Genomic DNA, 20,311 nt, shown 5'->3' on the forward strand with positions numbered 1-20,311 from the left:
CGACTGCCAGAAATGTCCTCCATGATCGACAATAACGATTACTAATTTGGAATTCAGAGTGCTCTGCTTTGCCATTCATAAGCAGCATTTCAGTAGTCTTCCAGCCAGGTATGTCTCCAGTCACGATAATTGTCTTCAGTTAGGGAGCTAATTGACTATACTGCAGCAAGTATGGAATAAATCATGTTACTATGGTAGCCAAGGTTTTTGGAAAACAGTATTTCCCACAGTATAAATGCCGTTCTCCGAATTTTTCTTCTTTCCCTGAAAATAGCCCTATCATCACAGAGTTGTGAGATTTAAAGCTGGATTTTGCTTTTTCCCAAGAAGGGTTCTGCAGCAATGCTGCTTTCTCAGTGTTATTTATTTGGTTTAGCCTTCGTTCATGCTAACAGAATAGAGGTGTTTTGATAACCTGTATACTTGGACTAATTACGACCCAGACTGGAGCCTGAGAAAGGGTTTTGAAGGAACAAGACAAAATGCAGGTGAAAATCTGAACCTTGAAACATTTAGAAATGAGTTCAAAGCAAGGTATCCAGCTCGGAGACTTCTCTATCTGTGCAAAGACAGGACTGAGGCCTGGGTCTGAGCTTTACGGATTTGCCTCTGCTAATGTGGGACTTGGCACTGAGGCCAGGATTTTTGTCTGAGTGGTTAAAAGTCAATTAAAGAGATTGCACTAATTTTACGGGAGTCGAGCAGGGCCTCCGTGGATGTGGTGTGTTCATTGCTGTGCCGTCTTGTTTCAGTGAATCGTGGCATAAATAAGGTATCGGACCATATCCTCAACAGTACTTATGGTTAAACTGTGATTTTGACTTCGTCTCTTCTCTTTTCAGCCACCGGTAGATCCACAAGTGTTTTAACAAAGTATTTTGTTTCTTGCTTCCCAGAATACCAAGTGCATTTCATAACACAGCTGTTGCAAATGTTATGGCTCTGTACACTTCATGTGTTAGTCTTTCCTGTGCTTCCTTTCTCTGAATCACATTTAATAGGCCAAGTTTTATATTTCTCTACTAATTTGTTGAAGTTTATTGCATTTGTTGCCTTCCCCTCTTTCTTTTGAAAATCAAGAGAACTTCCAAATTTCAATTTAAAAGCATTTTGTTCTAATTCATTTTGTTTTTATGGAGCATAGTATTTGTTGGAGGGAGGGAAGTTGAGATCATAATCTGGCACTGTTGACTAAGTTTCTAAATCTTAAACCACCGCCTTCTCTCTTTTTAAACATTTTCTCTGCCAATACTAAACATTTTGATCATTCAAAATGTAAATTGTACTCCCCATAGATGCTGATGGGCTACAGATATATTTACATACAAAGAAGCTGTTGAATGATTCACGTAAAAAGTTATTTTCTTGTTCTCAGGCTTAATGGTACAACAGATTTTTTCCCCATTTTCTGTAGTCTTTGGAACGATTCACGTGCCCGCCAGTCTCTGAGCAGTACTTGAGAAGGTGCATGTGGTTAAAACGTGTGGAGGAAGAGAGCTGTAAATGGTTTAAATATTTTTGTGCCAGAATTCCTTGTGATAGCCCTTTCTCACGAGTTGCATGAAGTTATATAGGAAGAGCACCCAAAGGATGAGAGGGAGCTGGAGTCTGACAGCCTCTGGGCGAGGCGGCCACTGCTGGAGAAAGCAAGGATTTAGTCACAATAGGGAATTCCGTGTTTTGTGCTGGGGGGCGATGTTTTTGAGCCGGTAGGCACCTTGTACCACAGACTTTGTGTATAGCACACCCCCAGCTGGCAATGCAGTTATGTTGGCTCATGGTGATGGTACCTACTTCCTTGCTGAGCAGCATTTCGTGGGACAAGTGTCACTTGCTTATCCCAGGTCTGTATGTTTGCTAGGCTTTGGCATAGGTCCCTGTGGCATGAAGTATGAGCCACTCCTTTTGTCATATTCGGAACACTGAGCCTGGCTGAGAAGGCAGAAAAGCACACTAGAGATGCTCAGAGGCATTCTGGAAAGCCCCAAGCTTCTGTACATCTCCTGGACAGTACTTCAAAATGCGCTTGGAGCGTTTCTGCACTGCTCAGGACTAAGATCTTCTCACGAGGCCCTTAAAAAACTCTGAGTCTGTGATTGGCCATAATTCTCTGACATTAGCCTGACAGATTTTCTTAGATTTCCTAAGTATAGGATGGACCATGTCAATCAGCTATTCATAGAGTTACTCTATAAACAACTCTGTTTTATACATATGATAGCGCTCCTTGAATCCCAGAGGAGCACATAAACTAGTTTCTGTTGGCTCGCTTTTTCCTTTGCTGAGTTATTTATAGTCTTCCGCTTTGATTTATTTATATATTTCAATTTGGAGCCCATTCAAGATTATGCAGGCTAAAGATGACCATACAGGAGACCTGCATCCATGCAGATGTGCTGCTGACCAACAAAGAGGCCAACTGGCCATCATCTCTACAGAGTCTGTGCAGCCCTCCTCTGCTTTCCTCACAGCTTTCTATTCTGTTTTGTTTGTTTTGTTTTTGTTTGTTTTATTTTATTTTGTGAGATCTATCTATTGACTTGTGTTGTATTGCTCATTTCAGAGTTGATAATGTTTGTGTTAAATCCTAAACGTGAAGCCAGGAGGTAGTTAGTGGCTCTTCAGGCTATGTGACCTCTCCTAGCAAACTTTGAAGGGCATCTGTTGACCAGCCCTGGTACTGTTTGCTTTGTGAGGAAGCAGGGTCTATAAAAAGGCTTATTACACAATGTAAGTGATTTTCTTTTTGCTAAGCAAATATTTGCAATATATTTGGGGAGATCAAGCATTCAAAGTGAAAAAGCAGGATACCTGCCAGGGACATGAGAAGCATGTAAAGGACACCTTTATTCAGGAGCACATGGGACAGTTTTAGTGTCTTGGTCTACAAGGAAACCAACTTTGGGCCCATTTAGCCCCCAATTTTCATTGAGCTCTAAGGCTTTAGGCATCCCGCCCAACCCAGAAAACTTCCCAAACTGTCTTTACTTCAACAGCTCCACTAGTTATTTTTGCAAAAGCCAAGGTATTGTGGAACAGAGAGAAATCCTATGGCTTTAGCAAATGAGCAACAGCCTAATACAGGGCTTTCCTAGAGGGTAGTTTATTTTATAAATGTCTGAAGCAACTAATAATGCCCAGTTATGGAGAACACATGTCTAGCTGGATGACTGCTCTCAGCTGGTATCATAATCTCTATATCATTTCTTTGGCTTGAATAAAGGTTGCAAAGAAAGTATGTGGTTTAAACAGTTTTGCTTAGGAGTAGCAGACCAATGCTAGTCGGCATCTGACTTCCCCAAGTGAATTTGTCTCTGTGCTGTGGTATTGACAGGAGGCCCAAACTGTAGGCATGTAGTTTTATAAACAGTGAAAATACTGGAAATGAGGTCATATTTTGTATAAACATTTATTTCAATAGTTTAAAGAACAAGCCATGCAAAACATCTGGAAATCACAGGAACATGAGGCATATATAATAGCAATATCTTAAATATGCATTAGTAATACAAAGTCATCTTTCACTCTGGTAAAAGTTACAACTTCATTTTTTCTAAAAAAATATTTAAGCCATGAAATATCCTTAGATAATACATATATACATTTAATTTTCATTCTTTCCTGTAAGCGATACTGCTGAAGTATGAAAAAATTAATCTGAGACTCTAGTGGCTGGTGTGATAGGAACAATGTGCTACACCTTGCGGGGTGGATCATTTTAGATCGTATCTGCAGAACTGTCAGCAAGTAATTTAAATACATCATAACTGTATGCAGAGTTGTGCATGTGAGTGACAGATCAGAGTTCTGAAGACCGTGCACATACATTCTCACAGCTGCTCACCAATTCACAACAACTGATGCAGTTATAAATCATTAGGTCTGGAGTTACTTTAGGATGCCCTTATCTATAGCCCAACCAAACTAAGACCTACTTTCATTATAACCCTCATTCATCAGTGTGCTGTTGTACTTCCAGTGGTGATTTGGTAAAATGTTTTTGTCCTGTATATGCGGATTGATAAATAATTGTTTTTCTGATCAGCTACAGCTGTTTTATCCTCATCTCCAAGGCAAGCATTTCTCTTTCTATTTCGTAGGGAAGGTCAGCATTAACTTGCCCTTCAAAGTATTGTTTGATTTCTTCCACCTCCTTTTCCCAGAACTCTTTGGAGATATCAAACAGTTCAGTCAAGTTGACGTCTTCTAAACCCTTCAGGTTCAAAGCAGCATCAGCAGGGATGTAACCTATAGCAGTTGGCTTGGCAGAGGCCTTCCCTTGAATTCTGTTGAACATCCACTCCAGCACACGGGAATTTTCTCCATAGCCAGGCCACAGGAATTTCCCTTGGCTGTCTTTCCGGAACCAGTTAACATGAAAGATCCTTGGTAGTCTTGCCGCTGGGCGATGTGCCATGCTAAGCCAGTGGGCTAAGTATTTGCCAAAATTGTAGCCAAAGAAAGGTCTCATGGCAAATGGATCGTGCATAATGATTTTGCCTGTTCGAAACACAAATGGAGATTGTTAAGGAATAAATAGCACATTTATTCTAAAGCACAAAGAGTCAGTTCCTCCTGGGATTTAGTACCTAACCACCTTAGCCCCTTAACCACCTTTCTGCATCTGAACCAAAGAACTTTAAGAAATGGTACAAACATGAACCTTGAAGTACAAATTAGATTAATTTTTGCAGTCAATGGAAAGTAAATTTCTTAAATCTCAGGTAAAGCAGCTTAAATGTAGATCCTTGAGAGCTGGCTTTCATTGTTCGTGTATTTTTATTGAGCTCTAGCAGAACAGAAAATGTAAGTTTACTTATCACAAACTGTAACAGGAACTCTATATCAACTCTTCTGGCAACCCCATGATTGCACCCTGTTCTGCATGGTTGCCACCGAGGGGATTATTTTGCTTAATTTGACTTTTACAGAGAATTTGGCTTTAAATTCCAGTACAAATATTATCTATCACGAAAATGCACAGGTTGCAAAACTAGCTGCCAAGATTCAAATGTGAAAGAGCAGAGGGGGAGGACAGATCTCCAGAGAGGCGATTGCTTTTAATACAGGTAGGCAGACTAGATTTGGATTTACCTTTGTGCTCAGCAGCTGCTGTTGCTTCAGATCTCATGGCTGCTCCTATAAATACTCCGTGCTGCCAGTTAAAAGCCTCATATACAAGAGGCACACCTGTAAAGAACAAAGTCACTTCAGTAATTAGTGATCCAGAAGCATTTTTATAACAGGTTTTGCTGCCTGAGATACTGCTTTATGCCTTCTACTATGTAATTTATTCTAATTTTTCTATTTTTTTTTTAACTTAGTTCATTTCCTGCCCTCTTAGAGTAATTTATATGGATATTTTCAAAACTGGCTACTGTTTATTGAACACATCGATGTTTAGGTACTCAGCTGCCTGAGGCCTTAGAATTCCCAGTAGATTTTACTGGAAACAGATACTGGTTCTGTGGTCACGATCATGATATTAGACTCATACCTAGCATTACTTCAGTTTCTTTTCCAGCGTTAGGTGACCTTTAACAGAACAACTTATTTCACTTAATTATCTGCAAACTGTCTACAAGTGGTTTAATTCTCTAAGCATTTCCTATCTAAACTAGTTAGACTATAAGCAATTTGAGACAAATAGAGTAATTTGCTACGTGTCTATGTATTACCCAGGGTAGTGGGTCCTGATCTCTCTCCAGTCCTCTACTATCACTACCTGTTTTTATGTTAACATCTAACAATTTAGATGTTGAAATATCAGTGGCTGTAAGTGTGTGTGTCAAAGGCTAACACAGAGAAGTTGGGCTAGCATGGTTATTTCCTTGCTTTTGCAGCCATGACAGCAAGATCTGTGTCTATGCCCAGTTGTGTTTCAACCCTTCTGTGATGAGCACTTTAGGCTTGCTACAAGGCTGCTGCATCTCTTACCAGCAGGTCTGCGGCCTCCAAATATTATCCCTTCAATGGGGACACCTTCGGGTGATTCCCAGGCAGGGTCCATGATGGGGCACTGGCTGGCTGGAGTGCAGAATCGTGAGTTGGGATGAGCACAAGGTTCCCCTGTACAGAATACAATAAAAAGGTCATAATGACAGATTGAACTGAAATTCAGCAGAGAAAGCCAGGAGAGAATGTGGAATAAGGCAGGGTTACCCTTATCTGGGGTCCAATCCTTGTTCTTCCACGAAGTGAGGGTTACTCCTGGTTGCAATGGCTCGTCAATGCCTTCCCAATAGACACCGCCATCACTGGTTTCAGCTACGTTGGTAAAGATGGTGTTCTTGAATATGGTTTTAATAGCATTGGGGTTTGTTTTGACAGAGGTTCCAGGGGCAACTCCAAAAAAGCCATTTTCTGGATTGATTGCCCTTAAGTCGCCTGAAAGTTAAATGACAAAATATAAATAAATAAAACTGTTTCAGTTCTCTTCAGAACTTTGTAGCATGTCTTGCTGACCCTAAAAATAAACAGTAGTGGACTGTACTACAATGCAATTTCAGTTCAATACCTTGTTCATCAAATTTCATCCAGGCGATATCATCACCCACGCACTCAATCTTCCATCCTGGCAGGCTTGGGTTCATCATGGCCAAGTTAGTTTTTCCACAGGCACTAGGGAATGCTGCAGCAAAATACTTCTTCTCACCTTCTGGATTTGTAATGCCCAGGATCTATTGAAAAGCAGATGCAACTGTTAAAACGGGTTTCTTCTTGCATTTTTCATTTTGAAGATTGTCTTGCAGCAAGTACTAATGATAAAACATTTAATTACACAAATTTCTTCCTACAAACGAAGCAGCATATAATACAGTTGACAAATAACACAAGCTATGTTTTATTCATCCAAAAGTCCCCTCTTTTTTCCCTTAGATTACGTGTAAGGAGATTTTTTTTTAGAAATGTCAGGTGTGTATGATTCAATTTTTATTTATTTATTTTGCCAATTAAAGATGTACAGACTGTATACAGCTGTGTTTCTCAGCTGAGACAAGAAAAACAGGCAATATTTTTTGGCTGCATTACTGGTGTGGAGTGAGTGCTCTTTATGTATGGGTACTTCTGCACTTCTCATACTTGTAGTATGTAGATATATTCTTCTGAGACTATTCAATCATGAACTTTAAATTTTCAGTGGTATTTTATAGTAGTATGATGTCTAAATGACAACAGAAAGCAAAGGCATGAAGGGCACAATGCAAAACTCATTTAGAAAATCTAATATTTTCAGATCTTTGAGTCCATAGAGTTCTTTATAATATGAAAGACAGCTTTCAAAACTTGCATTAATCCTTCATGATTCAGCTTGTAGGAGCAATGTGGATGCCTGGTGATGATGTTCAGGCTTTGCTCAAATACATGGGTTTTCCTACAAGTAGCCACTGTCAGAAGTTCTAAATCTTTCTTGGTTCCTGATTTTATAGGTCCTACTTTAAAATGTTTTGGTACTTAACCTTGCAAGCAGTTTCCTATTTCTGAAAAGCCTGCCATGTGATATATTGATGTCTAATGTTTCAGGACTATCCATATGAGACTGTAATTTCATTGATACCAAGATGTGATGTATTTATGTTGCGCTAATTTAGGGTTTGATGGCTGTTCAAACACACATGATTGAATAGCTCTTACCAGCATGTGCTCTGCTAACCAGCCCTCTTCCTTGGCAATTCTGCTGGCAATTCTGAGAGCAAAGCATTTTTTCCCCAGTAAGGAGTTTCCTCCGTAACCGCTGCCAAATGAAATGATCTCTCTGCGATCCGGGAGATGAGCAATCAGCGTTAACTCTGGGTTGCACGGCCAGTTGTTGATTAACGGTTCTGCAGAACAGAATGTTGTGCTCATGAATGCAGCAATTTCCATGCTGGATCAGACTCTGCTGTCTCATCAGGATCGAGCCTCTGACAGCAACCCACACCAGATGCTTCAAAGGAAACCCCTTGGTAAGTACGAGGGATAATGATCTCCTTTCCATGAAATTCTCATTGAGCTTTGATTCCTTTAATTGAGTTTTGAACCTAGTGCTGTTACACAAACCACCCTAGTCTTCTATGGCAAGTGTTTCCTGAATGCAAAGAACGCAGTCAGTTCTAAAACATGCTCCTGAGAATGTCCCTGGGTGACAGTTTCTAATCTTCCTTACCTTTTAGTGGTAGAGGACATCCAACCGAGTGAAGGCATTTTACAAACTCTCCATTGCTCAGGGCTTTCAAAGCAGCTGTTCCCATCCGCGTCATGATCCTCATGCTGGCCACCACGTATGGTGAATCTGTCAGCTCAATCCCAATCTTGGACAAAGGAGACCCAATAGGCCCCATGCTGAAGGGGATGACATACATTGTGCGTCCTGTAAAACATGGACAGGAGTGAAATGAATGATATGTGACAAGGCAAACCAAGGAACTCTTGAAAAAATCTTTATTAGCATGGAGGTTGTTTCTCACTTCTTTAAAAGCTGTTTGTCTTGTGGGTGTTTCCAATGTTTAAACATTGCTTACTGTTTGTCTGATCGTGTAGCAAGTTTTATCTTAAATGTTGAAAGCAGCTGTTCAGACAAAATGTCTAACCAGCAGTAAAGGTGGGTGGAGGCCAGTTTCTCTGTGGTGTAAATCACTGAAGTTATTGCTCCGGATGGGGATCCTCCATTTTCACCTCACTTGCTATCTGCTGCTGAGTTGTTTTGTGACTTGAAGAAACCACACAAATTTTCCTACCATGCTGTATCTCTCTTTATGAAGAACAGAATTAATTCTTTACTGGAAAGAGACTGAGGACTATCCTTGTGCAGGCATTTGGATCCGTGGTAAAGATCCAAATGAAACTTACAAATTGATTTATATCAGGGGTTCCCACCTAAGCCTTCAGCTAACATCTTTAGTTAACGATCACAATAATGTTCCAGTAATCCTGAAAATTCAACGTCAACCTTCCTTTCTCACCCACCTTGCATGCAGCCTGGGAATCTGGTGTTGAAGGCTTTCTCAAAATCTTCTTCTGACATCCAGCGCCCCAGCTGGCTAGTTCCAGTTTTAGGGATTGGAGTGGTATCTCTCTGTTCTTGAGTGATAATGACAGTTTTGCTCTCAATTCTTGCTACATCTCTTGGGTCAGTGAGAGCCAACCAGCTGTGTTTCAATGAAAATCAGGAAATTAGACATTAATTATTTTATTTTTTTAATCAATATGATACTTTTCACCCTTCCATTAGGACCCCTTTAGTACAAAAGAGTGCAATGTTTTGTAAGGCTAAAACTAAAGTGACAGCTAGTATAACCAAGACAATCTCAAAAATTAGTCAGATACATTCTCTCATACAAATTATTTCAAGACTTTACAGTATGAATAACAAATTATATGGCTTGGGAAATTCTGGTTACATGTTAATATTCCTTTGCCTCTTATCTCAGCTTTATTCTCTGTTAATGACTTTCAGGGAAAAGTTAAAAATCTCATTTAATTCTCCTTCTCATCAGTATACAGTTGTTTTGCATAGGGACCACAAAGTGATGCCTGAAGCAGAGTGGATGCCAAGCAAGTACTTTAAGTGTTGGTCTACATGCGTGTGGGTTGAGAATCCAGCCTAGTGGATTGGCATTGTCCTTTAACTTAGAAGCATCATAAAAGAAATATTGACTGTAAGCAGGATCATAAACAGTGAAGGAGTTTATTAAATAGGAATCTTTTTTCCCTTCTGAAGAATTTTTGCTATTTATTTACAATAGAGAGGATTGTTTTACATTTTCACCTCTGCGCATAGAAATTTTCCACGAATATAAAAATGTTCTAGTTGGGCTGTCATAACCATCATCACTACAGCTAAGCATATAATTAACAACGAATAATTTATCTGGTGAATCTTGCCCTTTTCTCTCCCAAATAGTCTGCAAACAGATTGCCAAATTCCTGCACTTAGTTATTCAAAAGCCTTTGCAGATTTCTTCCATGAAGATTTCTTAGTCGGCACGTAATTCCTGAGCATGTACTTGTTGTTAATATTCCCCTTTCATGTTGGGTTAGTTGGGAGAGATGATGAAATATTTGAAAAAAGTATTTGCTGAATACATTACAGTCAAAGCTCATCGGCATGATATGAATAATGCCTGTACTGAATAATATTTGAACACCCACAGAGCTATTTGAATGCCACAAAAAAAAAGTATTTGATGAATAAACTAATTGACTAAAATAGTAGAATTCTTCAAAAGATGTATTTGCTAAATAGTATTTAACCATTGCTAATGATTAGTTACATAAGTCTCATGACATTATTTCAGTTCCCTGATTAATGTAACTAATCAATAGAGACAATGTACAGTTGATAGTCTTATTGAATAATATGTTCTATGTTAATTTTTAGAGGAAAAATTTGCTTTTCCTGCATATTTCACCTACATAAGCTGCAGTGCCAAAATGTTCATGGAAAGCAAATATTGAAGAGTTACGAACAGTTTTAAATGTAAATGGACAGAAAATACACGTCGCTATTCTGAGATGCTAACTTGACTTCCATTTATGCTACTCACCAGTTCTCATACTTGCTCAGCTTCTTAATCATGCCTTGCTCTACCATGATGTCCAGAATTTTTTTGTTTTCTTCTTCTGAGCCATCGCAGATGTGAATGTTCTCAGGTTGGCACAGCTTGGCATTACTTTCAATGAACTCCCTTGCTTCTGGAGGCAGGCTCTCCAGATCCCCCTGGGTAACCTTGGGCATGATGTTTACTTCAGCTTTCAACTCTGGGGGCATTCTTGCAGCCTGCAGTGGATCTAGTTGAGAGATTTGAAATACTGATCACAATCTAAAATCAAACATATCACATCTGTTAGCATGCTATGACATTCTAACCAGTCTTAATCTGCCTCCCTAAGGATGCATAACGCTAAAACAGAATTTGTAGTAGTCCTGATTTCTAAGCAGAAGTATATAATTAATATAAACAACTTGGATCACTGGCAATGTCAAACTGGAAAAAATATGTAGAAACCATTCTACTTACTGTCTTTGAAAGATTGAGTTGGGTGGATGTCAGCAAGTATTTGGCTCCCCTTTCTGTTGGTCTGGTTTCACTTGCTTTGGAGTGCTCTTGTGATCATTGGTTTCCTAGGTGGCTTTCTCCTTCCTTAAATATTGTTCATGGTGTCCGTCCCACTGGGTGAGGTGAGGGAGGCTTGTCCTTTATGTCACTGTTGGATATGTCTTTGGACGCTGCCACTGACGCATTGTCATCGTGCAGGATTGTCAACAAAGCAGCCCTAACAAGGTAATCATTTAACAGGTTTGATTAATGAATGCTGAAAGCGGTGGTTCTTAGCCCTTGGGTTTGCTGTTTGAAGCAGTTACAAAATTTAGCAGTTTAACCAAACTTTGATCTAGTTTGACTTTGAATCCGAAAGCGTCATAAATTCTTGGTGTGTGGGAAAGGTTGAGTACAAAGAGTATCGGGAACTGGGAGCCAGGGGGTCGCCCAGGCGAGGCACAGCTGGCACGCTTTGTAAGCAGATGCTCCCTAGTTGGCTGTGAAGCGGGGGCTCGTCCAAGGTGTGTTTACTTACCTTGGGAACGCTGCCTGATCTGTGGATAAAGTTCAATGCTGAGCACTGATAGGCCTGAATAATCACTAAATATGCCTGCCTGGAGGCCTTGTTTTTCTTATTTTTTGTCCATGCAATTCTTCAAGGAAAAGGTAATATAAATCTAAATGCTGAGTTTCTTTAAGTGCTGGAGAGAGAGTTTTGATTACGCCTTGCTTTAGGCTCTTGCAATGTGAGGAATTGTTTTCTATCTCTACAAGCTCAGAGAAGGCTGATCAGCAACCATCTTGGTAATTAACCCCTTCCCTCAAATCTTATTTTTAATTTTATTGGGAGTGCTATGGGGGCAAAAAAAATATTGACACGTCTTCAAATTAGAAGGCAAACAAAAAGCACAAAAGCACTCTGAAATGACTGCACCCTTGTAGTGCACTTGACACATACACAACACAAACATCTACGCATGTAGGCAGTGAATGACACCAACAGCCACTGCTACGCTTGTGATCATGAGAGTGTGACCTCAGTCCCTTCAGGGTCTCTCCTCTAACTGTTCCCATGTCTGTCTGTCTGTCAGGTCATTACCTTCTCCCACTCCATTTTAGACCATCATGCCCATAAAGAGAGGCTGATTTTCATCTCCACTTGTCCATACAGTCAGGGTGTGTGAAGACTGAAGTATTTCAGACAAAGAAAACTGTAGAAGTAACCCTGCTGCCATTTCATCTCCCTCCACTTCCACCCAGTCCCAGCAATGCTAAACTCTGGCATTTTTGGGATTGATGGGGCAGTTTGCAGAACAGGAAATTTGGGAATCCAAATTAAGGTTCTGGGAGTTCTCTAAAACAACAAAATTGGTGCAGGTATCCCATACAAAGGATATTCATAACCTGTCACCTGCTCTGGTTTGTGCAGTCAATGAGATGTTTCCTGCAAGTTTTCACTGATGCAGACAGCAGAGAGTTGCAAGCCCTGAAGAGCCAGGTCTGGCAGAGCAGCGCAGAGCAGAGATTTGAATTTCAGATACCATGGAGCTGAACCTCACAAGTGCAGTGATCAGAGACCACAGGAACGCTTCTCCTGGGAGCATATCCTCTATCTCTCCTGCAAAGCCTTTTATTATGTTTTGTAAACGCAAAGGGAAGAAAATAGTGAAGTAAGAGGGGCTGTCCTTGATGCACAGCAAGGCCAAACGCTGCTGAAAAGGAAAACAAAAATCTGTTAGGATAAGAGGTGCTAGAAATTGCTTCAGAAGGGGCTCTGCATTAAGCAAAGATAAATCAAAGACAATTTAATAAGAACACAGTGTGTTTGGAGTCCATGTGCTCCATTGCTGGTGGAGCAGATCAGAAATATTTTGGTTAGCCATTTTCATGTTAAAATATATATCATTAGGTGCTTTAGTAAAAATAAAATGCAGCACATTCTTCACTAATACTGAGCAGATTGTTTTTTCCAGTGAGGTACAAAAATAATCCCAGTCCTTGCTGATGGACAGATAAAAGTCATTATAGATAGAAATATCCATCTGAGAGTAAAACAGCTTTAAAAAAAAAAAAAAAGACAAGACCAGAAAATGATCATATCGCAGCATGACTGAAGTCTGAATAAAAGCATCAAACTGGTAGCATAACAGTGCATGATTAGTCCTAGTGCCTCTTCAATTCTGAGCGAAGGAAAAAATCCCCGAACCCGGAGCATTAGTTTCTGCCAATTAAATTATAGTCAGGCAGGTGTTGTGCAAATTTTCTCACACTGCAATCCTAACCTCCCACAATCTTGCTATACAAACTGTGGGCTTCTCTCGAGAAGACACTAAATATGCCAAATTGGTGGCACTGTGTTATGAACATATGTCCATTAAAAATCACATTAAGGATTCCAAATGTTTTTCATTTGTGATGGCAGCAGGGCTTGAGTACAGATGTCCACTGGGAATTCTAGACACTTAAGCATCAAATTACTTGTATTTAGGTAACACCTCCTATCAGAGAATCTCAAAGCCTATCACAAACACACAGTAAGCCTCAAGCCCCTATATAAAGCATGCATAGTATTTTATACTATGGTGTAATGAAATAAGTGGAGCATATGCAAATCGAGGCCAAGATTTTATTTTATTTTTTCAAGAATCTTCTAATTTAGAAATTCAGCATTTAGATATCCAACACATGGCAGTAAATGTTTCGTCTGAGGATAGTGAATTCTTATAACCACCAGTGGCTGCCACAAAAAATAAAATCAGAAATGGCATCTCCAATAGTTCAGTCGTAGTGGTCTCGAGATGTTCCCCCAATGCCATCACATACTGCTGTTTGCCACAAGTGTCTGCCTTCTGGATTCAGTGAGCTGAGAGATTTCACTAGTGAGAAACATGGGAGATGGACTGGGGGGAACATAAGGGCTTCCTCAAAAAAAAAGTCTTGAATGTAAAGTTTATTTTTCATTTAAGTGAAAGATCGTCTTTAGTAGTAACTATAATACTCCTCTAATAGCTGATACAACTTCTTTGGATTTAACTTTTTTTGGCACTTTTTCTCTGTGCAATTTGACACTTGAAAGTGATGCTCATCAGGTGTCTTCTTGGAAGCCGTCAAATTATTTAAATGAGTGTGAATCTGACATTTCTAGATGATAGTGTTCAACAAGTGCCTTGAAAGGAGTGTTTTCGGGATGTTTGCTTTGATGGACACCGTTCAGCCTGTTCAAAATAAAGGTTTTGAGCACTTCAACTCTCACTGACTTACTGGAATTTAATTAAATAAATGTGAGGGTTCTTAGGGTCAAGGAGAAAGTGTACAAAGTTTCAGACTTCATTGCTACAGAGCTGTAGCAAAGCACTCTCAAGGAGATCTGAAAATTAATGGCATATAACAATCCTCAGAAATTCTACCCCCTCCCATAATAATTATCCCACATATTGTCACTGCAAAAGAGTTTTTATGTCACTTGTTGTTTTGTTAAAAAATGATAGCTTTTTTTAAAGATTCTCCCAGCTAGTCAGCTAGCTGAAGAACATCGCTTCCTGATTGTTATTTTTGCCGTGAGGTTGTGCTCAGTTGACGCTGAGCGTGCTGCAATTGCTGTTTGTTGCTGGGTGCTGCACAAGCCCCGATCCAAGGGCAGCCTTTGTAAATGTACAGCTCACAGAGACCAGGGCCTGCTCTCTCAATTTTAGAGAACAAAACCTGACCTGTGCAAATTACCTGCAGTTGCAAAAGAGCCTGTGACAGAGCCAGGTGTTTATTGCAGACCCACCGCAGCCCGTGTGATATTGCCACCTTACTACTACTTTTCTTGGGGGCAGAGCTCTGACCCAGCTGCATGAGATTTGGGGCTGCTTGTAGGATACTATGTTTGTGGATCACTCAGGCAGACTGGTTTCTTGACTGTTATTCTTCTGCTTTGGCAAAAATTATTTAGTCCTTTTCTTTTCTTTAGAGCTCGCTTTTACAGGCTCTCAGATGTTGTTATAGTCAGCAGGGGAGGTGAGGTTCTTTTTTCCATTTTCTCTTGTAAAGGATAAAAACTGGAGTCTTGGCTAGGAAGGTACTGTGGCTCATTCATGCAACGAGGATACTGAGGGATAAAGGATACCGAGGATTTAATTCCCTTCTGTCACACTGGCGAACCTTATCAGCAACACAAGACGCCCAGTCTGGACTCCAGTTTTGCAGCTGGAGCTCAGCACTTCACAAGCAGAGCAAGGCAAACATTCCCCATTAATGGTGTTTCCTCGCTTGGTGGCTCTGAGCAGCACGTTATTCACTGTTCGTCCTTCTCTCTCACGAGCCCATAGTTCCGGAGATGGCACTAATTCACATAATGAGCTCCGGAGCTCTCCTAAGCTACTGTAGAAGGTCTTAGAGGCACATGGAGAGTTTGGACCCACCAAAGTTTTGTCTGAATTTACCTTAGCCAGCTCAAGGCTGGTAAGGACGTGACTATGATTTTTTGCATGGTTAATGCATTTTTTTTGGCTGGATGCACAGCAGAACCACAGCCAGGAGAGAAGGGGACAAACTGTACTAAACAGAGTGGAAAACAGTCAGCATAAGGTTGTGTGTTTCCCTTCACCTGTGCAGCATCTGCTCTGCTCAGTCATACAAAGCCCAGATGGCACTGAGATTTAGCTTTGCAAATAAAAATGGTAACCCTTGCTGGAGTGAAATCTGTTTACCGCAGTGCTGTGTCTTTGCAGCTGTCAAGGACTCCCTGCTTCCTACCTGTGGTGGGGGTAAATGACAAATCCTTGTACCAAACCCACACGGTTTCAAGCAGCAGGCTGTGTGTCAACCTCTTGTTCAAGACCAAGCACTTTTCTAACTTCCTGCTGATTACTAGGATCCTACTAGCTGTGCCTTTTGACAGAGACTTCACCAGCTCAGGCCTTGTGGAATGGAATGGCAGCACCTTTTAAAATGTAAACTGCTTTATTTTTTCGAGGATGAGATAAACCTGGCTATTGCTGCTTTTGCATGCTGCTTTTTATGTCCCTCTCCGTTCCTTTGCTCGTTATCAGCATTCCATTGTCAGCTGTCATTTCAGAGTGACACTGCTCTGTCTACCTGACTGGCAGCATGGCTTTTCTCATTTGTTGAAATGCTCTCGTTTACCTTTTGTCTCACTTGTCATTTTTATTGGTTGTTGCATGCAATCTGGCCTACTGGACCCAGATCTGTATGTTCTTTGTGAGCCAACTTCTTTAAAGGAGGATGGCTCTGAACAGTAAGAGTGGGTACAGACTCATAATTTTAGGTTCTGCGTCTTCCTCTGCTATGGATTTCCTGTTTGACTTTGGATGTGTAACTTTACATCCCCAAGCCTTTATCTTCTCCATGGGAAGGGGGTTGCGAGTTGATGATGCCAACTTCTCTCTCGTGTATTCTTCCTAGTTTGCTTGATAGCTCCTGGCCTGAGGAGTTTAAAACCTAATTAGACGAGATCGTTATCTCCTATTATATTTATGTTCTGTGCCACAGATAGTCCCTGCTGGGTACTCTTTAGATTATTGTAATGCAAATAGTATGTTCTTATTTGAAATGAAAAACATTTGCTATAATCTGTTTTCTGCTTTGATGGTACAAAAGCACCAACTTGGGCTGAACTGTGCTTTCTGATTCAAGTAAGATTTGTTCTATATTTTTCCCAGGAAAACAGCTTTGATGAATATTTCAAGCACTTTGTAACACTGGAAGTGATAACAACAGGAGAGAGAAGCTGATTGTGCAGAAATAAAGCCAGGCTACATCTAAAGGTCAGAAGGCAAGTGTGCCTATGTCAAGCACTGCATACCTATCAGTTCTTGAACCTGACTGCTGCAGGAAAATCAACATTACAAAAACCAATTACCCCTGTAATAGAGCCTATGTTTATTGGTAAATCCTGATGTGTTAATAGGTCGGGTGAAATCCTACATACTGTACATGTATTCTTAGCTCATTTCTAGTAGGAAGAAGGCAACTTGGGTAGACCATAGTGGGATTTTTCAGTGTTAAAACATTCTTGTTTGGCCAGTGTAAATGGTTCCTACCAGACAAGTGCCACAAGTATGACTTTTGCTATAAACAACACCCAGTAAAGAGGTCAAGGGTGCAACTGGGCCCTAGAGATTATACTTTTTTCTTGTCCTTCTGAGAAGACAGAATTCTGATTCTGTTGTACATACTTCTGTTTACCTACCATCTGAACCTGTCCTCTAATTTGTTTATTCAGGATGATTCATAATTATATGACTATTGTTTGCTTAAAGAATAACCTCTTATATGTGAGCTTAAACTAATATGTACAAATGAATAACAACCAACTTGCATCCTGCAAAGAAATTAAAAACAAGTCATCCACATGTTAACCTTGTAAAGTTCAGGAATTTGCATTGCGATAGCACGAAGGCAGTACCTCCTTATCTGGGGCAAAAACATACATGGCACTCTGCCTAGATATCCCTAAGACAGCACAAAACAAGGGTATGAATGACAGATCAACAGACTGTAAGTTAGTAGAGAAAGCTCTGAACAAAGTATAACCATTATTCACAAAACACCAGTCACTTAGCTGTTCTCATTTGCTTTCTAGGCACTTGCTCATCTTGCTGTTCAAAAAGATTATAAAGAGGAGTACTATAAAGCTGACTTTGTTTATTCTTACAGGAGCATAAAAGATTTACACCTATGGCTCCTTGGTATAGGTATTTCTGTTACAAGTTCCTGATGGAGAGGCACAGGACTATCTGGTTTTGGACATTAAGTGACAATTTGTCATTAGCCAGAAGGAAGACTAAGATTTAACGTTTCTGTGCTGATAAATATCAAGGAGTAAATCACCTGCTGTCAGTGAAACCACGCTAAAATATACGTGCCCTTAAATTCTGTAGTCCATCCTAGATTTCTTTGGATTTTTATACTCAAGCTCAATTCAGGATCCTCAGAAACTTTAGCACCTGCACAGATTTGTGATCTGAGCTGGAAAAAACTTGCACAGGAAGCCACTGCTCTTCTGAACCTGCCAACCAGTTCCTTACTGCTGATTTTGCAAGGTTTAATGTGCACTTGCTGCATATCCACGTGGAAGCAGAATTTGAACTCCTTTGGGTTGTACATCTCACTTATTGATTTATTAGGACAATGATTTAATAGTCTCGTTCTCTGGTGATCCCATTAACTTCCAAGCACTGATGCCTGTTTAGCTGTGCACAAAGAGCTCTTCTCAGAACTGTTTTCCTGATTAAAGATTAACAACGTGATAAAGGCAAGGAAACACGGGCATCCTTGAATTTTGTTTCTTACATCAGTTGGGTTAAACCTTTACTATCTTTTCTCACTGTGTATCTTCGCTTTGTGTTTGGCAATCAAATTCTGCACAGCTCTAGCACGTTTCCTCCAGTTTAGTCAAAACAAGAGGAAAACTTTCTGCCTCTTCAACTTAACTCTTTGACCTTTACACAAACAGCAGCAAAAACCTTTACTAACTAACTAAGGTGAGTTGTCTTTAAAACTTTCTTTGCTATCTCTTGGATTAAAAAGTATTCTGTAAAAACAGAGGAAGTCACTGAGGTGTAGTTAACTGTAACGATGTTAATGTCTTTTGAAATGGAAGTAAAATGCTTCCCAAGTAAATACACTTCTTCCAAACAGACCCAGGTATGCAGATCTGCTGTCTGTCACAAGCAGCAAACCATGCATTAATGGATAGCAGAATTCGATCTAAATATATCGCAATGCTAGATGAAACAGTTAATAGATAAATTGCAATTATGGTTAATATTTTTAGACCACTTCCCTGACTTGTGTCTGAACAAACACCCCTTGTACTTTCAGCTCCAATAAGCTTCTGTTAAATGCTTCCCCTGTTATATATCCCACATCTGTATGCTATTATGCCCTGTTTTTCTTTTTTTTTTTTTTTTTTGTCATGCTATATAATTATAATTGTTAACAGTATGGAGCAGGATTTTAAAAGCATAGGCAAGACATAAAAGCATTAAGTCCTCTAACTTAATAGAAGTTGTTTTGGTTCTTCTACAAGAACCACTCGAATTTAAAGAGGAGATTTGTCTTCTCAAAGCCAAGAGGAGCACTGGAGAGACAGCAAAGCAAGGCTTTCAGTGTACTTTAGGCACAGCCCACATCAAGTCAACTGTTCATTAATGGCACAGTCCAAGCAATCACTGTGCCTCTGAGAGGGTTCTGCATCACTCCTTACCCTCCTCTTTGCACTGAGAAAGAGAAGTGGTAATTGATACCTGGGCCAGACACGAGTCAATCAATACCCTCCAGAGTGACTTCTATTTGTCTTTGCTTTGCTATGCTCCCATCTTCCCGTTGCTTTGGAGAATAAGTTAAGAAAGAAGTAGGGCTGTATATACAAGTAGGACTGTATAAGTTTCTGGATCTGACCAGCTTTTATATGGCTTATATCGGGTCTTGTGCTGTTTTGTGTAGACGAGAAATCCAAGCCAAATCAGAATGCTAAATAATGTCTGCTGGAATCAACTGCATCTCCCATCTCAGAGCCAGATGTCTGAAAAAAGAAAAGAAAAAGCTAAAATATTTTAATAATAGTCTTCTTTCCAAGTGATCAGTATCTTTTCTGAAATTCAGAATGTATAATTTCTCCTGAGAATCTTCTAGGCCAGCACTCTGAAGCACTAAGTTTTTTCTGACTCTGCTACTTTCAGTTGCTTAGAAGAGCATCCAAAGAATATATATTCTTTTTTTTTTTAATCTATCTCACTGATTAGATGACACACTTTTTTTTTTTTAATTAAGGTTTTTTATGCTCTCTGAAGTACTGCTTCATCATTGTGAAAGTGGAACACTAAAAGAAAAAGTTGACAACAGCACCAGAAAGTAAAGTGAAAGGATTTCACCATTGAGTGAGTATAACTGGATAACAGAACACTATTTAAAGGAGCAACATAAATTAGAAGATCATAAAAATATACTAATTTTCTCTGAAATGAGTGATGGTGTAGAGATAGTTATTTACTGCTATCATTATTCATAGGAGCAAGATTGCACTGCAAAACAGGTGATGAAGGTAGCAATTGTCCCTGGTGTAAGAGCAAAAGTAAAGGCGTGCATGTTTTCAGACCAATGTTAAGGCACAGAGATACCACTCTGACAGGTGCAGTGTGAATACGACATACACTTGGAAACAAAATTGAGACATTGGAGGAAAGTGAAAATGGAAAACTTTCCAGATGACAGGTGGAAAATGATATTAAAACTGTCAAAATAAGTCACAACAAAGACTGGGTTTCCTAGTAGACTAACAG

The 20,311-nt window shown here is 39.9% G+C and overlaps 1 protein-coding gene across 2 annotated transcripts; it reads right to left on the minus strand.

Annotated features, from left to right (window-relative positions):
* Window positions 1-4,045: 4,045 nt before the first annotated feature.
* On the minus strand, window positions 4,046-19,279 carry PCK1 (phosphoenolpyruvate carboxykinase 1). 2 transcript variants are annotated; one of them, XM_050713941.1, is made up of 10 exons: window positions 19,251-19,279; window positions 10,527-10,685; window positions 8,947-9,128; window positions 8,147-8,350; window positions 7,636-7,823; window positions 6,518-6,680; window positions 6,163-6,387; window positions 5,938-6,069; window positions 5,095-5,190; window positions 4,046-4,500 (listed from the first exon to the last, which is right to left on the minus strand). In XM_050713941.1, the coding sequence occupies exons 2-10, from the start codon at window positions 10,571-10,573 to the stop codon at window positions 4,046-4,048; spliced, it is 1,692 nt and encodes a 563-aa protein (XP_050569898.1). In that variant the 5' UTR covers window positions 10,574-10,685; window positions 19,251-19,279. The 2 variants fall into 2 exon arrangements, with proteins under 2 accessions (XP_050569898.1, XP_035404087.1); XM_035548194.2 differs by lacking the exon at window positions 19,251-19,279 and having other exon boundaries at window positions 10,527-10,750.
* Between the last annotated feature and the right edge of the window lie 1,032 nt (window positions 19,280-20,311).

Source organism: Cygnus atratus, chromosome 16 (genome assembly GCF_013377495.2).
Source record: "Cygnus atratus isolate AKBS03 ecotype Queensland, Australia chromosome 16, CAtr_DNAZoo_HiC_assembly, whole genome shotgun sequence".
Lineage (NCBI taxonomy): Eukaryota > Metazoa > Chordata > Aves > Anseriformes > Anatidae > Cygnus > Cygnus atratus.

Excerpts from the sequence above, each read along its gene's own strand:
- PCK1 (XM_035548194.2), bottom strand. The coding sequence starts at position 10,750 with ATGCCCCCAGAGTTGAAAGCTGAAGTAAACATCATGCCCAAGGTTACC. Across the intron at positions 8,351-8,946 it reads ATTCCCAGGCTGCATGCAAG|GACGCACAATGTATGTCATC; the intron begins GTGGGTGAGAAA and ends CATGTTTTACAG. Across the intron at positions 7,824-8,146 it reads ATGTCCTCTACCACTAAAAG|AACCGTTAATCAACAACTGG; the intron begins GTAAGGAAGATT and ends TCTGTTCTGCAG.